Source organism: Sturnus vulgaris, chromosome 27 (assembly GCF_052056855.1).
Source record: "Sturnus vulgaris isolate bStuVul1 chromosome 27, bStuVul1.hap1, whole genome shotgun sequence".
Lineage (NCBI taxonomy): Eukaryota > Metazoa > Chordata > Aves > Passeriformes > Sturnidae > Sturnus > Sturnus vulgaris.
The window spans coordinates 4,057,628-4,077,574 of NC_142269.1; the positions used below are offsets into that span (position 1 = coordinate 4,057,628).

Sequence of the window (19,947 nt, forward strand, 5' to 3'; positions counted from 1 at the left end):
TTTGGGGTTCTGCGTGGTTGGGAGCAGCCGGTTTTTGGAGGGGGTCAGAGGTGCGTTCTGAGCTCAGGGATTCCATTCTCGGGGGGTGGGGGACACAAAAAACCCCTCGTGGTCACCCCCGGGCTCCGTGCGGGACGTGCGGGACAGGGGACAGAGCCCGGCCCCGCAGCCACCGGCAGCGAAAAGGCCGCACTCAGCACAGGCACACACACACACACAAAGGCTTTTTGTCCCTTGTCCCCTTTGTGTCCCTTGTCCCCGTCCCCTCCCCGCTGCCCATCCACCGCTTCCACCCAGACAGCCCCTGAATTTTAACACCCTCATCCCAGCCCGGGCTGACTGTGCTGCTGCAGCACGGAAGGAGCCAGGGCTGGATCCCTGTGGATCTCCTGCCTGTCCCTGCTGCTCCCAAATTCCCCAAATTTTTGGCGGTGCAGGGACATCAGGCGGTGCCCTCTGCTCCCACCCCAGCCAGAGGTGCTGCCAGATGTGAGTCCCAAACTCATCCCAAGCCCACACTCCAGGGAACACCTGATCCATTCCTTTCTTAATAATTTCTTTCTCTTTTTCAGCTTCAATTTCTTCCGTTGTTAGCATTAAGCTTAACAATTCCACTTATTGTTGATCTTTTACCTCCAAACTGATTTCCCCATCTTTAAATATTTTTTTTTTTTTTGCTTCCAACTGCTCTAGCAAAAAAAGCCCAAAAGTGCAGATGAAGCTTAAGGCATGTACAAAAAAAATCGATGAATTCCCCACTGTTTCCCCAATTTATACTTTAGTGGTTTGCAAAAATATGCACTTTCAGATTGGCCAGTTTTATCCTAACAGAATAATTTGTTGTAGGTATCAGGGCCTTATTTAACACTGAATATGCTGCCCCCGTGTTTACTAAAAATTCCACTTCTTTCTCGTTATTCCCTACTCAGCTGTTGGCAGCCCAGCTGTTTCTCCAAGCTCCTGCCTCGGTGCCAGGGGAGGTGCCCGTGGCTGCTCCGGCTCTGCCACAGCTCCCAGTTCCTCTCCCAGCACCGGTACTGGGAGCTCTGGGATGCAGCCACCTCCCCTTGGCTCCATTTGCTGCTCTGGGCAGTGTCCCCTGCCAGATCCCAACGCGCTGCCAGGTCCCTGTCCCATTTTGGGAATCCTCACTGGTCCCAGCACCTCCCGGGCAGCTCTTTCCTCCTTTGCCCAAGGTTATGGCTGTGACATCCTCAGAAAGGGACTTTTTGTCCCCAAGTGCCACATCCCGTCCCTTCATCCCCCCTCCTGGTTCCCATCCGGACCCCCAGGCACAGCTCGTTTATTTTAATTTCCTCTCCATTCATCTCCTTCCCAAAGGAGGAGTCGAGGGGGGTGAGGATTTTGGGGCAGAGAGCTCAACCCTCACCACGAGGCTCGGGATGAGCACATGGGGGATCCCCAGAAGTGACACCTTGTCCTTGTCCCCACAGCCAACGCCGGGCCGGAGAGATGGGGCGTCCCCGAACGCCAACGCACCCCCGGAGGGGGGGTCCTTCCCCTGGGTGGGGCCCAAGACGGTGGCGCTGCGCAAGAGCCCCCAGGGGGGCTTCGGCTTCACCCTCCGCCACTTCATCGTGTACCCTCCGGAATCGGCCGTGCACCCCGCCAAGGTAGGGCTGGGATCCCGGGAATGCCGCAGCGGGAGTGCCTGGGATGGGGGATGCTCCTGTTTGGGATGAGGGTGGGCGGGGAGGTGAGGAGTGGAGCGTCCTGAGCTGGATTTGTGGGAATTCCTGGAGCTGCTTCTTTGGAATTCCTGGAGCTGCTCTGTTGAGATTCCTGGAGCTGCTTCTTTGGAATTCCTGGAGCTGCTTCCTTGGGATTCCTGGAGCTGCTCTGTTGGGATTCCTGGAACTGATTTGTTGGGATTCCTGGAGCTGCTCTGTTGGGATTCCTGGAGCTTTTTTGTTGAGATTCCTGGAGCTGCTTCTTTGGGATTCCTGGAACTTTTTTCTTGGGATTCCTGGAGCTGCTTTTTTGGTATTCCTGGAGCTGCTTCTTCGGGATTCCTGGAGTTACTCTATTTGGGATTCCTGGAGCTGTTTTGTTGGGATTCCTCGAGCTGCTTTGCTGGGATTCCTGGAACTGCCCCCAGCCCCTGTGGTGATCCCAGCCTGGGATGGAGGAGCTGCTGGAAGAGGAGCTCTGGGCAAGCAGCACCTCTGGAGACATCCCAGAGCCTTTTGGGATGTGGGATTGTTTGTGGGAACGGAGAGAATCCCTCAGCTCCAGACATCGCTGGGAACGGCAGGAAAAGGCACCTCAGAGCCCCCGAGGCCAAGCAGGGCCGGCGGAATTTTGTCTTTCCTGGCTGTCGGTGAGGATTTTCCAACTGGATCTGCGCTGGCATCTGTGTTCTGGCCACCCCTCGTGGTGACGTGTTTTTTGGGAGGACACGGCGCTGGCTTGGCACCTCTGAGCCCCCGATCCGGGCAGCGCCTTTCCCCTCAAGGATGGAGGGATCCCATGGAGCCACCCGGCAGCAGCGGATGGAAAATCCCCAGGAATTCGGAACCCCCTTCTCTCCCCGTTCCCTGTGGATGACGGGAGGACAGCCCCGACTCTCCGTGCCCCATTGCCCACTTCTGTGGGCAACCAGCCACGGCCAACCTGTGCGTGCTGGAGCGGGACATCCCGGCGCCCTACTCTCCAAAAAATGGGAACAACACAGATCCTGATCTGTGCTGTCCCACGCATGCCTTTCCTTGCTCCACATCCCTGGATGATCCCATCACCCCTGGAGCTCCAGAGCTGCCCCACGGCCCCGGCGCTGGCAGACAGGGAAGTGCCGTGGGAAGTGACTCACAGGGTGGGGAGAACTCGCCGGAATCCCCGCTCGCCATCCTCCGGCACCGCCGCTTTTCCCAGGCTCCTTCTGCCTCTCTCCAAGCTTTTCCTGCTCCGGGAACGCGGGCAGCGTGACTCCACCGCAGAGATTTTGTCATGGCAACGACCTGAAGCTCCTCCAAACCATTCCACCTCTCCAAAAAAAAAAAAAACAAAATCGATCCTGCCCCGCTGGGCACCGGGACCGCGTGGGAAGGAGCCGGGATCAGCTCCGGGAGCTGGAGATGCTCTTGGGAAGAGGCTTGGGAATATCTCCCGGCCGCAGGGCGCGGTGGGGCTGGCTCAGCAGCAGCCGGGGGGGTGTGGGGGGACCTCGGCACCCCGCCAGCTCCGGGGGCTGAGTTTCGGTGGCTTTGACTCAGCAGGGAGTGGGCCGAGAACCGAGCTCGCCACGCTCGCCACGCTCGCCGCGCTCATCGCGGGATGGCCGCGGGGCCGGGAAGGGCTCTGAGGTGCCGCAGGGTCAGGATGGGCAGGGAGGGGCTCGGTCCGTGCCCTCAGGGGCTCTCGGTGGCCCCACGGGCTCGCCGTGGCAGTGGAATGTGGATTTTCCTGCGCTGGGCACCTGGAGTGGTGCCGCTGGCAATGGCTGCCCGTGGCACTGGGATGGAGACTGGGACGTTCCCAGTGCCCTGCGGGGACCTGGCACCTTGGGGGACACCAGGGTTGTGTCGCCACTGGCTGGAGCCTGCGGCCAGGCCTGTGATCCCAGCCGGGCATGGAAAAATCTGGCACCGGTGGAGTGAAAATTCCCCTTCCAGGTGCCCCAATCCCTGCCTGGGGGAGGACGTGAGACCCACCCTGTGCCCCACCCCAACCTGGGGTGCTCTGCTGAGGGGTCCCCACGGCGGGTTTGGGTTTAAAAAACGGGGATTTGGCACAATTCCCACCCCACGGGACAGATCCGTGCTCACCGCAGCCCTGGCAGCCCCCGCCGTGCTCCAGGAGGCTGCGGGGACGGGCAGGGATGAGGATTTATCCCAAATGAATCCCCTGGAATTCCAAGATGAATCCCCTGGAATTCCAGGATCCCTCCCCTGGAACCCCACGACAAGGGCTGAGCTGTCCCCGGCCCGGGATGAAGGGTGAGATGCCACCCTGGGGCTGGCAGGGCCACTTCCCTCTCCCCTGCCCCAAAATCGGCCCCAAAGCGGCCCCAAAGCGGCCCCAAAGCGGCCCCAAAGCGGCAGCTGGGTGCGGGGGTCCCGCTGCCGGCCCGGATCCGGTGTCAGGGGGTAATTTTAGCCGGGGGCGGCGGAGGGCAGAGGGACGCGCCCTTCCCGTGAGGGGCTTCAGGGGCTGTCACCCCCCGTGTCCCCTCCCTTGTCCCCTCCTTGTCCCCTTGTCACTGCCCCACCACCAAATCAAATATTTTTTCTTTTTTTTTTTTTTTTTTTTTTTTTTTTTTTTTTTTTTTTTTTTTTTTTTTCTGGCAGGAGGAGGAGAATGGGAACCGAGCAGGTGAGCAGTGGCACGGGGACCTTGAGGACAGTGGCACGGGGTGGCACGGGGTGGCACGGGGGGGGTGTCGCGGCTGTCACGGGTCGCAGCGGGTGTTGCTGCTCTTGTCACCGCAGCCCTAAATACCAGCTGGCTGTGCTTTGGTGGCAGCTCGGTGGCCCTTTGGGGACACCGGCGATGGGGCTCAGTGTCCCCAAACCCCCCGGGATGTCACACCCGGAGGGGCTGCGGTGTGGCCAGCAGCGAGCAGGGGGGTGTTTGGGGACAGGGACGCGACCCCGCTGTCCCCTGCCGGAGGCTCGGGGGTGACGTGAGCGAATGTGAAGGTGTCAGAACGGATCGAGGCTGGCGCGGTGACAACGGCGCCAGACCTGGCACCGAGCACCGGGCACCGAGCACCGGGTACCGAGCACCGGGCACCGGGCACGGCTGGGAGGACTCCGGGATTTGGGATCCCCGGTGGGCACTCCTGGTGGATTTGGATCTCGGGGGGGGTCTGAGGGAGGAGAGGAGGTGACATCCCCACCACAGGGCGGTGCTGGCGGTGGTGACAGCTCCCCGACACGCTGTCCCCCACCCAGCAGGTCCCACCCGGAGCCGCCTGGAGCCCATGGACACGATTTTCGTGAAGAACGTGCGGGAGGACGGGCCCGCGCACCAGGCGGGGCTGCGCACGGGTGAGCGGGGAGGGGATCCCGGCCGTGCTCCGCCTCCTCTGCCAGGGAATTTCTTGCTTCTTCTGCTTTTTTTAAATTTTTTTCTGGAATTCCTGCTCTTTTCTGCCCTTTCTCTCTGGTGCTGGGGTGCTCAGAGAGGCTTTGGAGTCCCCGGGGGATTCTCCTGGGTTTGGGGTCGCACGTTTGCTCCCTTTTGTCTGCTCAAACCCTGCCCTGGGTGACCGTGGGGACATCCAGGTGCCACCAGTCCCTCGTGGTGACACTGTCCCCTCCTCGGGCTCTGCAGGTGACCGGCTGGTCAAGGTGAACGGGGAGAGCATCATCGGCAAAACCTACTCGCAGGTGATCGCCCTGATCCAGAACAGGTGAGTGTCCTTCCCGGGATGGGAGGTGACAGGATGGGGACACGTCACTCTGTCCCTCTGCGTGTCACTGGCATGACAGAGGCCCCGAGGCGCTTGGCTGAGCAGGGACAGGCAGCAACGTGCTGTCACCATCACGTGGGGACAGGGACATTCATCTCGTGGGGGATCCAGCCAGGTGTGAGCTTGGGGACAGGTGGGGACTGAGCCCTGTGTCCCCTGTCCCGCAGTGACGATGTGCTGGAGCTCTCCATCATGCCCAAGGATGAGGACATCCTCCAGCTGGTGAGTTTGCTGGCCAGGTGCCTTGGGGACACTTGGGGACACTTGGGGACACTTGGGGACAGGGCTCCACCTGCATCCCTGGAGGAGCAATGGGTGCAGAACTGGGGGTGCTGGGGCAGGAACGGGGGGGATGTGACCTCTGTGATTTTGTGGGGAGCACCCTCAGGCACAGCTGGAGGAAAAAACCCCCAAATTTTGGGGTCTGGCTTGTCCTTGGACCCTCCCAGGTGGCTCTGTCTGGGGGTGACAGTGGCCCTGGCAGGGTGGCCTGAGCCGAGGGGCTCCTCCTGACGCCCTTCCCATCCCAGCTTGGATATTCGGTGGTTTTTGGGGTCTCCCTCATCCTGGGGGACCCCTTCCCGTGGGGCTGGGGGTTTTTAGGGGATCTGCGCCTGCTCCGGGCTCTGGGAATCCCCCGGTGCAGAGTCAGGGGTGCTGTGAAAAGTGAGACGGGCCAGGCGGGACGGCCGTGCCGGGATATTTTAGGAAAGAGGGGAGGGGACAGCGGAAGGGCTGCGGCTGCTGCCGGCGCTGCTCGGAGCTGGGGGGGGACCCCGTGGGAAATCGGGGCGAGTTTGGGGGGGGGACTCCATCCAGCCCAGCCCAGCTGACCCCACGGGAGGTTCCCTCAGGGGTCGGGGGATGCACACACAGAGCATCCTTAGGGTGGGGATTGTGACCCTGTCCCCCCCTCCCTGACCCCCTTATCCCCCCTTTTTTCCCAGGCCTATTCCCAGGACGCCTACCTGAAGGGCAACGAGCCGTACTCTGGGGGGGCTCAGAGCATCCCCGAGCCCCCTCCCATCTGCTACCCACGCAAAACGTACCCCTTCCAGGCCCGGGGTTCCGAGCCCACCCCGATCCAGCCGCCGGACCCCCGAGCCCCCCGCCCGGCCACCACCGCGGGTCCCTCGTCCCCTCTGGGCGCCCGCAGTGACACCGGCGGCAGCCCCGCTCACCGCCCCGAGGAGCCGCAGCCTGGGGGTCCCCCCCCGCGCCCCACCGCACCCCACGGGCACCCCGGCTCCTTCTCCCGCCCCAACATCGCATCCTCCGTGCCCGACCGCTACGGGATGTCCCCGACGACCACCGCCACCTCCTACGGCGTCCCCAAGCACCTCCCGGAGCACCGGACTCACTGCGGCTTCAAGGAGGCTGTCGGGGGGTTCTCGGCAGCCGGGAGACCCCCTCGGGACGTGTCGGTGGTGGCCCAGCGTGTGCCCGGTCGCCAGGAGTGCCAGCAGGCGCTGTCGCGCTGGTTCTGCAGCCAGGAGCCGCGGCGCAGCGCCTCGGAGGAGCGGCGACACGCCATGCCCCGCTACCGCAGCGTGTCCCACGACCGCCTCGGGGGCTCCGGGAGCGCGACATCCCGGGGGTGGCCTCACAGCGCCTCTCACGATACCCTCCTGCAGCCCAGCCGCGAGGGTTGGGCCCCCCGAGCCCGCTCCGATCATTACCTGGGCAGGTACGGGCGCTCCATGGAGGCGCTGGAGCCCAGCGCGCTTCTCTCGCCGCACCTCGGACCCGAGAGGCTGTGCCGGGCCGCTGGCGCTGTGGCCACCACCGGGCAGCCCATCCCACCCGGCTCCTTCGCTGCTTCCTCCTCTTCTTCCTCCTCCTCATCGCGGGAACCCGCTCCGGTGCAGAAACACCCATCGCAGCCCAACCTGCAGAGCGTGGATGATTCGGGCTACATCGGCTACCGCAGCTACAGCCCGTCCTTCCAGCGCCGCACCGGGCTGCTGCACGCCCTGGCCTGTCGCGACCCGGCTTTTGGAGGGCTACCAACCTTCAGCATCGCCCAGCGGGCAGTAGCCCCGCTCAGGGACAGCGTGGCCACCCCCGTCACCCTCCCTGTGGCCACCCCGGCGGTGTCCAGCGCGCCCCGGGAGGCGAGGCCCGAGGGTGGGCGAGTGTCCGAGCAGGCGGAGGAGCGCAGGGAGGAGGTGGTGCTGCGACAGAAGCCACCCACGGGGCGCAAGGTGCCCGCGCCGCTGAGGCAAATGAACTTTGTGTTCGCCGAGGGGGTGAAGGACACGGACATTGGGGACACCGCCGGGGCCGCGGGCAGAGGGGACAGGCCGGGCAGCGAGCGGCCGGGCCGGCGAGTGGCTCCTTTGGCGGCCCCCGAGGACTCGCTGGCGTCCATTCCCTTCATCGGTGAGTGCGGGGTGCGGCTGGTGGGGCACGTCCGGGAAGGGATTTAGGAGCTCCCGTGGCCAGGAGGGCAAGTTTGGGGTGAGAAGCGCAGGGCGTGAATCTGTGGGCAGGGGGGAGATGGAAAAGGGGCTGCACCAGCAGTGCCCTCAATGCCGGGCACCCCACAGGGTCCCAGACCCCACAGGGTCCTGCACCCCACAGTGTCCTGCACCCCTTTCTGCCCCACATTGTCCCACACCCGTGTCCTGCACCCCACAGAATCCCACACCCCACAGTGTCCCACACCCCACAGTGTCCTGCACCCCTTTCCACCCCACAGTGTCCCACGTCCCTCTGGATTTGCTGTCCCCAGGCAGGGCCGGGGTGCCAGGTGATGGTTATGGGGTGCCAAAGTTTGGGTTTGAGCACCCTCACCCCTCCCTCCCATCCTGCACCCCCTGCCCAGCTGCTGGTGCCCCTTACTGGTGTGAACTGGAGCCCTGCTGGCTCCTGCCCTGCTCTGGGTTGGGGACAGTGTGGGATGGGATGAGGATGGGATGGGATGGGATGGGATCAGTGGGATGGGATGGGATGGGATGGGATCAGTGGGATGGGATGGGATGGGATGGGATGGGATGGGATGGGATGGGATGGGATGGGATGGAATGAATGGGATAGGATGGGATGGGATGGGATGGGATGGGATGGGATGGGATGGGATGGGATGGGATGGGATGGGATGGGATGGGATGGGATGGGATGGGATGGGATGGGGATGGGATGGGATGAGGATAGGATGGAATGAGGATGGGATGGGGATCTCAGGGTTGCTGTGAGTGAGGATCCAGGTGCCCCATCAGCTCCTGGGGGTGGGAGCATGTCCCCACCCAACCCTGACACCAAACCCACCATCCTCAGACGCACCAGGGGATCCCAGCAGGGACCTCCCCTGCCCCAAACCCCCCCTCCAACACTGCCCACCCCCCTCACAGACGAACCCACCAGCCCCAGCATCGACCTGAAGGCCAAGCACGTCCCGGCCTCCTCGGTGGTGTCCAGCGCCATGAACTCGGCTCCCGCCGTGGCCACCAGCCCCGCCTCGCCCCCCTTCGCCTTCGCCCTGTCCCGGCACTACTCCCAGGACTGCAGTAAGTGCTGGGGAGGGGGAACCACCCTGGAAATCCTGGAGGGGAGCAGCCCCCTGCCCCAGAGCCCCCCCTGGCACCCCCGGGGCTGAGCAGGGCGGGCTTTGCCCCCTCCCCACCGCAGGCAGCATCAAGGCTGGTCGCCGCTCCTCCTACCTGCTGGCCATCACCACCGAGCGCTCCAAGTCCTGCGACGACGGCCTGAACGCATTTCGGGATGAGGGCAAGATCCTAAGGTAGGGCTGGAGACCCCCGTGGTGGTCCCAGAGCTCCCACAGATCCCACGCCACCCCTTCCCCACTGATGGGGGCTGCTCTCCCCCCAGGAGGATGCCCAGCCGGGTCCCCAGCCTCCGCATGCTGAGGAGCTTCTTCACCGACGGGGTGAGTGCAGCGATGGGGGCTGCCCTAAAAACACGGGGGGGGCACTGTGGGGTGTGGGGCACTGTGGGGTGGAGAGGGGTGCAGGACACTGTGGGGTGTGGGATTCTGTGGGATGTATCATTCTGTGGGGTGTAGAGGAGTGTGGAATTCTGTGGGGTGTGGGACACTGTGGGCTGTGGGATTCTGTGGGGTGGAAAGGGGTGCAGGATACTGTGGGGTGCAGAGGGGCACAGGACACTGTGGGGTGTGGGATTCTGTGGGATGTGGGATTCTGTGGGATGTGGGGCACTGTGGGATGTGGGATTCTGTAGGGTGTGGGACTCTGTGGGGATGTGGGATTCTGTGGGGTGCAGAGGGGTGTGGGATTCTGTGGGGTGCAGAGGGGTGTGGGATGCTGTGGGGTATGGGACACTGTGGGATGTGTGACTCTGTGGGGTATGGGATTCTGTGGGGTGTGTGACTCTGTGGGGCGCAGAGAGCCGCAGGACAGGGATTCCCGGCAGCTCCCCGGTGGGGCAGGAGGTGCTGCTGGCCTCACCCCACACGTCCCTTTGTCCCCCCGCAGTCTCTGGACAGCCTGGGCACATCCGAAGACGCCCGTTCAAAACGCCACTCCACCTCCGAGCTCTCGGACGCGCCCTTCAGCGCCGTGAGGAAGGAGGGCTGGCTCCACTGCAAGCAGATCCTCACCAAAAAGGGGAAGGTAGGCTCGGCTTCACCCCCGACCCTCCTGCCGGTGCCACTCCCGAAGTCCCCGAGGCCACCTCGCCATTGTTAGGGCATTAACCCTTTGAGTAAGACACTCATGGTCTCTCTGAAGATGGGAAAGAGACGACTTTATTCCAACACGCCTTGCTTAGATGCACTCAGGACATTAACTCGAGAGCAAAGCACAGCCCATTGGTGCAGAGAAAGCAACACCACTTCCCCAGGCTTTTCCCACGTATCCAGCAGGTGTTTATCTTTGTTTTCAATTCTTCTCTTATGTTTACATTCGAGAAGAGCCGTTAGCTTTGGGAAAGAACCCTGAGAAAGCCGGACTAGAAAAAAAAAAACCAAAAAAAACCCTTAGGAGAGTTTGTTGTTTTTTTTTCCTGAGCCTGACAGCCGCCACCCCATCCCCTCCCTTGTCCCCGCAGAAGGTCGGCGGAGGCATCCGGCAGTGGAAGCGCGTGTTCGCCGTGCTGCGCACGCACTCGCTGTACCTGTGCAAGGACAGGCGGGAGGCGGTGACCTGCGCCCCGGCCCCAGGTGAGGAGGAGCCGCCGATCAGCATCCAAGCGTGCCTGGTGGACATCTCGTACAGCGACACCAAGAGGAAGCACGTCTTCCGCCTGACGACCGCTGACTTCTGTGAATATCTCTTTCAGGCAGAGGATCGGGAAGACATGCTGGCCTGGATCAAAGTCATCAGGGAGAACAGCAAGGCTGAGGGCGAGGTGAGAGCCACACGGGGCTCCCGGCTGCCTCTGGCTCTCCCGGCACTAACCGCCTCGGCTCTCTCCGCCTCTTTGCCTTGTGCTGCTTCCCCAGGTCACGGCCAGGCCCGTGCTGTGCTCCCAGGGCTGCCCTGGGGGCTCGTGTGGCGACCAAGAAGAGCGTGGCCCCGCGGCCTCGGCCGGGGCACGGTGTGCGGGGTGCTCGGGGAGGGGCCGCGGTGCCGGATCTGCCGTGTCGGTGTTTTGGTTGTGCTGTGGCAGAGGAGCCTGGGTGGCTCTGCCGAGGTCTGGTGTGGCTTTGTCGAGGTCTGATGTGGCTCTGCCAACACCTGGCGTGGCTGAGCTGAGGTCTGATGTGGTTCTGCCAACATCTGGCGTGGCTGTGCCAACATCTGGTGTGGCTCTGCTGAGGTCTGAAGTGGCTCTGCCAACATCTGGCGTGGCTCTACCAACATCTGTTTTGGCTCTGCCATGGTCTGGCATGGCTGTGCCAACATCTGGTGTGTTTCTGCCAACATCTGGTGTGGCTCTGCCAGGGTGTGTCCTGGCTTTGGTGAGGTGCCACGTGGCTGTGCCACGGTGTGATGTGTCCCTGTCACAGTGTGATGTGGCTGAGCCGTGGTTTGATGTGGCTCTGCCATGGTGTGGCCTGTCCCTGCCCTGGTGCCATGTGGCTCTGCAGTGGTTTGATGTGTCCCTGCCATGGTGTGACCTTTTTTGGGCCATGGTGAGATGTGGCTCTGCCAGGGTATGTCCTGGCTTTGGTGAGGTGTGACATGGCTGTGCCTGAGCCGTGGTTTGACGTGGTTTGAAGTGGTTGTGCCATGGTTTGGGCTGTCCTTGCCATGATGTGATTGAGCTGAGGTTTGAAATGTCCCTGCCATGGTGTGATGTGGCTTTGTCATGGCTTGATGTGGCTCTGCCATGGTGCCATGTGGCTCTGCCATGGTGTGACATGGCTGTGCCTCTGTGTGACGTGGCTGAGCCATGATTTGACATGTTCCTGATGTTTTGACGTGGCTCTGCCGTGGTTTGATGTGTCCCTGCCATGGTGTGGCCTGTCCCTGCCCTGGTGCCATGTGTCCCTGCCATGGTTTGATGTGTCCCTGCCCTGGTGCCATGTGTCCCTGCCATGGTTTGATGTGTCCCTGCCATGGTTTGATGTGTCCCTGCCATGGTTTGATGTGTCCCTGCCATGGTGGCTCTGCTGTGCTTTGTTCGTGGGCAGAGCTCTGGGCACGGTGTCCCTGTGGCACTGCCGAGGCCGAGCCCTCCCTGGGCAGCCGTGGCTGGGCAGAGTCCCTCGGGTGTGAGATGGCAGAGCCACTCCTGGTGGATCCATGGCATGGCTGTGCTGGCACTGGGCTGGCTGTGGTGGCTCAGTTTGGTGGCAGTGCTGACACTGGGCCAGCTGTGGTGGATCGATTTGGTGGCAGTGGTGGCACTGGGCCATCTGTGATGGCTCGATTTGCTGGCAGTGGTGGCACTGGGCCAGCTGTGATGGCTCGATTTGGTGGCAGTGGTGGCACTAGGCCAGTTGTGGTGGATTGATTTAGTGGCCATGCTGGCACTGGGCCAGCTGTGGTGGCTCAGTTTGGTGGCACTGCGCCAGCTGTGATGGCTCGATTTGGTGGCAGTGGTGGCACTAGGCCAGTTGTGGTGGATCGATTTAGTGGCCATGCTGGCACTGGGCCAGCTGTGGTGGCTCAGTTTGGTGGCACTGGGCCAGCTGTGGTGGATCGATTTAGTGGCCATGCTGGCACTGGGCCAGCTGTGGTGGCTCGGTTTGGTGGCACTGGGCCAGCTGTGGTGGCTCGGTTTGGTGGCAGTGGTGGCACTCGTTGAGGGAGTGCTGAACTCAGAGTGGTCTCAGAGTGTCCAGGTGTGTGTGTGTGCCATGGAAGGACACACCTGTGCCCAGCTCTGGTCAGTACAGGTGTGTGTGTGCCATGGAAGGACACACCTGTGCCCAGCTCTGGTCAGTACAGGTGTGTGTGTGCCATGGAAGGACACACCTGTGCCCAGCTCTGGTCAGTACAGGTGTGTGTGTGCCATGGAAGGACACACCTGTGCCCAGCTCCGTGGCCTGGAGCCCTGGTCAGCAGGGTGGCCGTGAGCTCCGGGGACAGCGGGGACCGGGTGCCGCCCCTGCTCGGTGCCACCCGGCCCCGCCCGGTGCCCGGCTGGGCGTGGAGTCGCCCGGGGGTGCCCAGGGACGCGCTGCTCAAGCTCTCCCTTCCCCTCTTCTCTCTGCCTCCCCAGGACCCCGGTTTTGCCAGCCAAGCCCTTATCAGCAAGAAGTTAAACGACTACAGGAAAGTGAGGTACGGAATGAGAGGGTGGGCACCGAGACCCCCGGGGGCGTTGGGCACCCTGGGGTGACGGTGACAGAGCAAAGCCTGGATGGGGCAGTGATGGAGGAGCTGGCATGGCCTGGGCTCGGCCAAAGTGGCACCTGGCAACCAGGGTTGGAGCAGCCCGGTGCTCCCTGGGGGTTCTCTGGGATGTCACCGGTGATGCTGGCAATGTTCACCGCGAGGTTTTGTGCCCCACCCCTGAGCCGTCCCCGCTCTCCCTGCAGCCCTGCGGGCACCAAGCCCGACTCGTCACCCAAGGGCCCTCGTGGGCTGGGGATCCGAGCCGAGTTCCTGAAGCAGACGGGAACCAGCGCGCCCCGGTCCCCCAGGCAGGACGTGGCTGTCACAAAAGGTTGGTGGGACACCCCAGGACAGCACCCCGGGGGTGCTTTGTGTCCCCCCAGTTCTGCTATCCCTCTAAGGCTGCTCTTCCCATTTATCCCTAGTGATCCTGTGGGTTTTTTTTTTCCCCTCACCCCAGATGAAAGCAGCTCCCAAAAAGCCCCCTGGGGCATCAACATCATGAAGAAGAACAAGAAATCCGCCCCTCGCGCCTTCGGCGTCAGGCTGGAGGATTGTCAGCCTGCCCCCGACAACAAGGTACGGCCCTGCCACCACTGCCAGCCCTCGGGGACTCTGCCCAGCCCCTGGCACGCCCTGAGCCCGTCCCTGTCCCTGCAGAACGTGCCCCTGATCGTGGAAGCGTGCTGCAAGGTGGTGGAGGACCGGGGGCTGGAGTACATGGGAATCTACCGTGTGCCCGGCAACAACGCCGTGGTGTCCAGCCTGCAGGAGCAGCTCAACAAAGGAGCCACCGAGATCAACCTGCAGGACGAGGTGAGGGCAGGGCAGGTGGCTGTCCCCATGGCTGGCCCCATCCTGGTCTCCATCTCTGTCACGCCTCTGGAATGTTCTCGTGGTCTGTGTCATCACCCCAGTCCTTGTTATCATCCCAATTATTATCATCCCAATCCTTATTTTCATCCCAATCCTTGTTATCATCCCTGTCCCCATCATCATCCCTGTCCTTGTTATCATCCCTGTTCCTGTTATCATCCTTGTCCCGTCATTCCTGTCCCATCATTCCTGTCCCCTTCATCATCTCTGTCCCATCATCCCTGTGTTCATCATCCCAGCCTTTGTTACCATCCCTGTCCCCATTATCCTGTATCCATCATCATCCCAGTCCTTGTTATCCCTGTCCCCGTTATCCCTGTCCCACCATCCCTGTCCCCACTGTCCCTGTCCCGTTATCCCTGTCCCCATCATCCCTGTCCTCATCATCCCTGTCCCCATTATCCTGTATCCATCATCATCCCAGTCCTTGTTATCATCCCTGTCCCCGTTATCCCTGTCCCACCAACCCTGTCCCCACCATCCCTGTCCTCCCCGTCCCTGTCCCCGTTATTCCTGTCCCACTGTCCCTGTCCCATTATCCCTATCCACTTATCCCTGTCCCCAGCATCCCTGTCCCCGTTATCCCTGTCCTCACTGTCTCTGTTCCATCATCCCTGTCCCCACTGTCCCCACCGCCCCTGTCCCTACTGTCCCTGTCCCCGTTATTCTTGTCCCACCGTCCCTGTGCCATTATCCCTATCCCGTTATCCCTGTCCCCATTATCCCTTCCCCCACTCTTTCTGTCCCATCATCCCTGTCCCCACTGTCCCTGTCCCCACTGTCCCTGTCCCATTATCCCTGACCCCCGTCCCCCCTGTCCCCACCGTCCCTGTCCCCCTTATCCCTCTCCCCCCTGTCCCTGTCCCATTATCCCTGTCCCCACTGTCTCCACCTCCCCTTGTCCCCACTGTCCCTGTCCCGTTATCCCTGTCCCATTATCCCTGTCCCCGTTATCCCTGTCCCCCCTGTCCCCCCTGTCCCCCCTGTCCCCCCTGTCCCCCCTGTCCCCACCGTCCCTGTCCCCATCCCCGTCACCTTCCCTGGAGTGGCAGCGCCGCCTCGCGGTCGCTTCCAGCACCGTCGGCGACATCCTGGGGACACTTCTGTCCCCTGGCGGTGGCTCAGGACTGTCCCCTGCTTCGGGGCCAGCATCTCGCGGGGTGTCCCCGGCTGTCCCTCTGAGCAGCGTCCTCTGTCCCCTGCAGCGGTGGCAGGACCTGAACGTCATCAGCAGCCTCTTGAAATCCTTCTTCCGAAAGCTGCCCGAGCCCCTCTTCACCGACGGTGAGTCCCTGTCCCCCGGGCCACCAGAGCCCCAGAGCCCACCCCCTGTGTTGGGGACACGTCCCCAGACCCAGTGACACAACCATCCCTAGAGGGGGACAATGCAGAGCCCCCTGTCAGCGAGGCCACTTGTCCCTCCTTGACACCCTGAGACCCTTCCCCAGTGTCCCCTGCGGGTTCATCCGGGGGTCACTGACTCCTGGGGGGGTGGCCCTGTCCCCTCCACCCAGCTGTGACACCCTCATGTGCCACTTTCAGATAAATACAACGACTTCATCGAAGCCAACCGGATCGAAGACGCCAGCGAGAGGATGAGGACGCTGAGGAAGCTGGTAGGGACATGGGACAGGGGTGGGGACACCGTCCTGGACCCCCGCTTTGGGTGGGGACAGTGAGCACGGGGGTGACCCAATGCCACCCCACAGATCCGGGACCTGCCAGGCCATTACTACGAGACCCTCAAATTCCTGGTGGGCCACCTGAAAACCATCGCTGACCACTCGGAGAAGAACAAGGTACTGACCCCCCCTCCCCCCCCTCACCTTGGGCATCTCCTGCCCCACCTGAAGCCCCCTGGGCCGAGCTGGGCTGCAGCTCTGACCCGGTTCTGGTGGCAGATGGAGCCCCGGAACCTGGCACTGGTGTTTGGTCCCACGCTGGTGAGAACGAGCGAGGACAACATGACCGACATGGTGACGCACATGCCCGACCGCTACAAGATCGTGGAGACCCTCATCCAGCACGTGAGTGCTCAGGGGGGCACTGGGAGGGGCCGGGAAAGGAGGGATCTGCACCCCAAAAACGGGGACGGAGTCTCTGACCCCTGTCCTGTCTCCCCCCCGCAGTCAGACTGGTTCTTCAGCGACAAGGAGGACAAGGGTGAGAAGGTGAGTCCTGCCCCCGCCTCAGCGGGGTCTGCCTGTGGGTCAGGGGGGTGCAGACCCCCCCTCCAGTTGGGAGTTTGGGGGTTCATGGCAGCCCCCTGATCGCTTTCCCCCCCCTCCTCAGACCCCCGTGGATGAGAAGGAGGCTCAGTCCGTGCCCAACATCGAGTACCTGCTGCCCAACATCGGCAGGACGGCGGCGCCCGGCGATGCCGCAGGTGAGGGGCAGCGATGTCCCTGGCAATGTCCCCTCCTCTCCTGGCACCCCCGGAGTGCCCCTCCCGACTCTCTGTGCCCACCCTTGCCCACATCTGTGGGCAACCAGCCACGGCCACGGCCAATCTGCGTGTGCTGGAGCGGCACATCCCGGAGAGGACATCTCCTCTCCAAAAAATGGGAACAACCCCCGGGGATGCCCTGTCCCCTCCCTCCTCTCTCCGGTGGCCACTCCTTGTCCCTCAGGGCTCCCCCGGCAGCCCCCACCCCCCGGGACCCCCGCCCGTGCCAAACCTGGAGCCCGGGAGCCTTTGACGTGTGACTGATTTCTTCCGTTCTTTCCTTGAACTTCTCTCTGTGCTGTCCTCTTCCTCCTCCTCCTCCTCTTCCTCCTCCAGCGGATCTCCTCGAGAGCTAGAGCGGGTACAGTCTGATCCCGGGTGCATTGCTCAGCACTAACCCAAGTGGGGACCACGAGAGAGAGGGAGCAGGGGGGCACGGCGGCAGGGGAGGGGACGCTGTCCTGCCTGGCACTGTCCCCAAGGTCCCCAACACCAGCAGGGGACCCGCCCAAATCCTTTTCACTCTGCTGTGAAACTTCACTTCACTGGTGCCTGTGGTGGCATCTCGCCTCAGGGATTGGGTGTGGGGTGTCCCAGATCCCTCAAATTTTGGGCTGTGAGGTTCCCAAAGCCCCCGGGGAGGGTCAGCACCCCCTTTCTGCCTCCCCCTCTCTCGTTGTCAGCTGCTAACCCCGTCCCGGGCATGCGGGGAGGGAGAGGGGTCTGTGTCCTGTCCTTGTCCTTCACACGGTGGCAGCAGGGCCTTGCCTGTCCCCTCTGTGTCCCCTCCTCTTCACTCCGTAACCCCCCGGCCCCACCCCAGACCCCGCTCCGAGGCTGCCTGTGGCACGGAGCCACCTCCCCTCGCTCCGTCCTGGTGACAGCGCCCTGTCCCTGTCCCCTCTGTGCCCCGTGGCCGCGGGGGGGTTGGGCTCTCACCTCGGGGGTCCTGGCTGCGTGTGTCCCCCCCTTGTCCCCACTCCTCACCCTGAGTGAGGCGAGCAATGCCAGGGACCCCCGCCCTGTGACCACCGGAGCCCCTCCCTGTGACACCACCCTGTGACACCAGCGGGTGTGGCAGCCCCGGCATGTCCCCGTCCTGGTTTGGGGGATCGGAGCAGCACCCCCAGCACCCCCAGACCCCTCCCCAGCACATTCCCACCCCCAGGACCCCTCTAACCCCCCCCTCTCTCTCTTTCTCCCCTCTGCTTTCCAGGCTCGGCCCGCAGCGGCTCCGCCAAACCGAAGGTGAGAGGGGTCTCGGAGCGGGGCTGGCAGGGTGGGGACGCGGGGATGGGGACACTCAGCGTGTCCCCGTCGGTGTCACCGCCACCCCTGACCCCGCTGTCCCCTCTGTCCCCGCTGTCCCAGGGCACGTGGCCATCGCGCAAAGCTCCGCCGCACCGGGAGCTCCTCGCCATCCCCTTCGTCTCGGCCGCCGCCCGCAAGAGGAAGAAGAGGAGAGAGGCCGAAGGCGTTGGGAGCAGCACCGACGACGACGCGGAGCGCAGGGACAGCCCGGGCCGGCAGCAAGAGCGGGAGGTGACACCTGGCAAAGCCCCCAGGGCCACCAGCACCGAGCCGGCCACCCCCGGCCCGGCGGGGCTGCAGCGAGAATGTTCCAGCGGCTCCGAAGCCGCTCCCGACGCTCGTTCCATCGTGTCCGGCTACTCCACGCTGTCCACCATGGACCGCAGCCTGTGCTCCGTGGCCGGGAGCCGCGGGGACGAGGCGGATGACGAGCGCAGCGAGCTCAGCCACATGGAAACGGACACGGAGAGCCGCGAGGGAGCCCGACAGCGAGCGGGACAGGCCGGAGTGGCCACGGGGACAGGCGACGAGGACAAGTCACCCCTGAACCGCCCTTCCTTCAACTCGCACCGCCTGATCCAATGCGACACGCTGGCCCGCAGGAAATTAGGGAAATGTCCCCCAGCGGTGACCAGCGGCGACGAGCAGAGCTGGGTGGCCCCGGGGCGAGCGTCGCTGCGGGGGCAGCTCCGGCAGCAGCTGCGCGGTTCGGCCGATGACATGGGGGACATCATGGGGGACATCATGGGGGACACGGGGGTCCGCCTGCGCCGGGGACATTCCCCCGAGACTCGCCGCAAGAAGAGCAGCTGGCGCCGGCACACGGTGGTGGTGCCCGGTGGCCTCAAGGACCTCAACTTCAACGAGTGGAAAGAACCGCGGGGACTCGAGGGGACACCGGCACCCTGTCGCGACAAAGACTCGGGGCTCAGCAGCCTGGAGTCCACCAAAGCCCGGCCCGCGGTTCCCGGCCCGGCTCCTCCTGGCAGTGCTGGCCCAGGCACGGCCACCAAGAGCCCCCCGGGTAGCCCCGGTCGCCCCCTGCGCTTCCCGCAGTGTCTCTGAGCCCCCGCCCGGGCAGGGTTTAATTTAAGGACTTGTCCCTTGTCCCCGTATTTAATTGTGCTCTGGACGAGCTGCTGGTAATTATTTAACACATCCCGATGGCCGGGCTTGGGGACAAAGCCACCTCGTCCGCCACGCTTTGGGGACCAGCGGTGGTGGCGCTGCACGGTGCCCCAGCCCCCAGGCAGTGCCAGGAGGGGCGTGGGGGCTCCTGGGGACTGTCCCCAGGGGTGGCAGCGCTGTCCCCAGTGGTGGCATTGCCATCCTCAATGATGGCCCTGCTGTCCCCAGGGGTGGCACCGCTGTCCCCAGTGGTGGCATTGCCATCCTCAATGGTGGCACAGCTGTCCCCAGTGGTGGCATTGCCATCCTCAATGGTGGCACAGCTGTCCCCAGTGGTGGCCTGCTGTCCTCAGTGGTGGCCCTGCTGTCCCCAGTGGTGGCGGAGCGAAGTGCGGGCACTTCTCTGGGAGCTGCGACTGCTCCGGCCGGGGGACCTGGCCCGGGTTGTGGACCCTGGGGACCTTGGGGACCTCGGTGTCACAGACCCGTGTCCTGGGCACCTCGGTGTCACAGGCCCCTGTTCTGGGGGACCTTGGGGACCTCGGTGTCACAGACCCCTGTCCTGGGCACCTCGGTGTCACAGGCCCTTGTTTTGGGGGGCATCGGGGTCAGAGACCCCTGTCCTGGGGACCCTGGGGACCTCGGGGACCTCAAGGATAGACCCCTGCTCTGGGGGACCTGGGGGACATCAGCGTCACAGACCCCTGTGTTGGGGGACCTTGGGGACATCAGTGTCACAGGCTCCTGCCCTGGGGACCCTGGGGACCTCAGGGACCCTGGTGAGACCCTGGTGACCTCGATGAGAAACCCCTGCCCTGGGGACCTTGGGGACATCGGTGTCACAGTCCCCTGCCCTGGGGGACCCTGGGGACCCCTCCCTGTCCTGAGCACTTTGGGGATCCCCTGACAGAGCCCCCCCCCCAATGCTGGGGTCTCTTGGGGACATCAGCGCTGTCACCCTGACCTGGTGGGGGGCTGGCACTGAGGGGGGGACACTGCAGCCATGGGGGAGGTGACACTGCCATCCTTGTCCCCCCCACGGGCCG

At 63.5% G+C, this 19,947-nt stretch overlaps 1 protein-coding gene across 1 annotated transcript; it reads left to right on the top strand.

Annotated features, from left to right (window-relative positions):
* The first annotated feature begins 167 nt into the window (after positions 1 to 167).
* Positions 168 to 19,370, top strand: ARHGAP23 (Rho GTPase activating protein 23). Its single transcript, XM_088179434.1, has 23 exons — positions 168 to 1,634; positions 4,308 to 4,332; positions 4,917 to 5,009; positions 5,296 to 5,374; positions 5,602 to 5,656; positions 6,382 to 7,816; positions 8,788 to 8,943; positions 9,065 to 9,176; positions 9,266 to 9,323; positions 9,889 to 10,026; positions 10,463 to 10,762; positions 13,025 to 13,086; positions 13,344 to 13,471; positions 13,601 to 13,719; positions 13,801 to 13,956; positions 15,222 to 15,300; positions 15,559 to 15,632; positions 15,726 to 15,815; positions 15,918 to 16,043; positions 16,146 to 16,187; positions 16,309 to 16,402; positions 17,679 to 17,710; positions 17,834 to 19,370. Exons 1-23 carry the CDS (start codon positions 1,200 to 1,202, stop codon positions 18,836 to 18,838), a joined length of 4,893 nt encoding a protein of 1,630 aa, XP_088035560.1. The 5' UTR covers positions 168 to 1,199; the 3' UTR covers positions 18,839 to 19,370.
* The last annotated feature ends 577 nt before the right edge of the window (positions 19,371 to 19,947 follow it).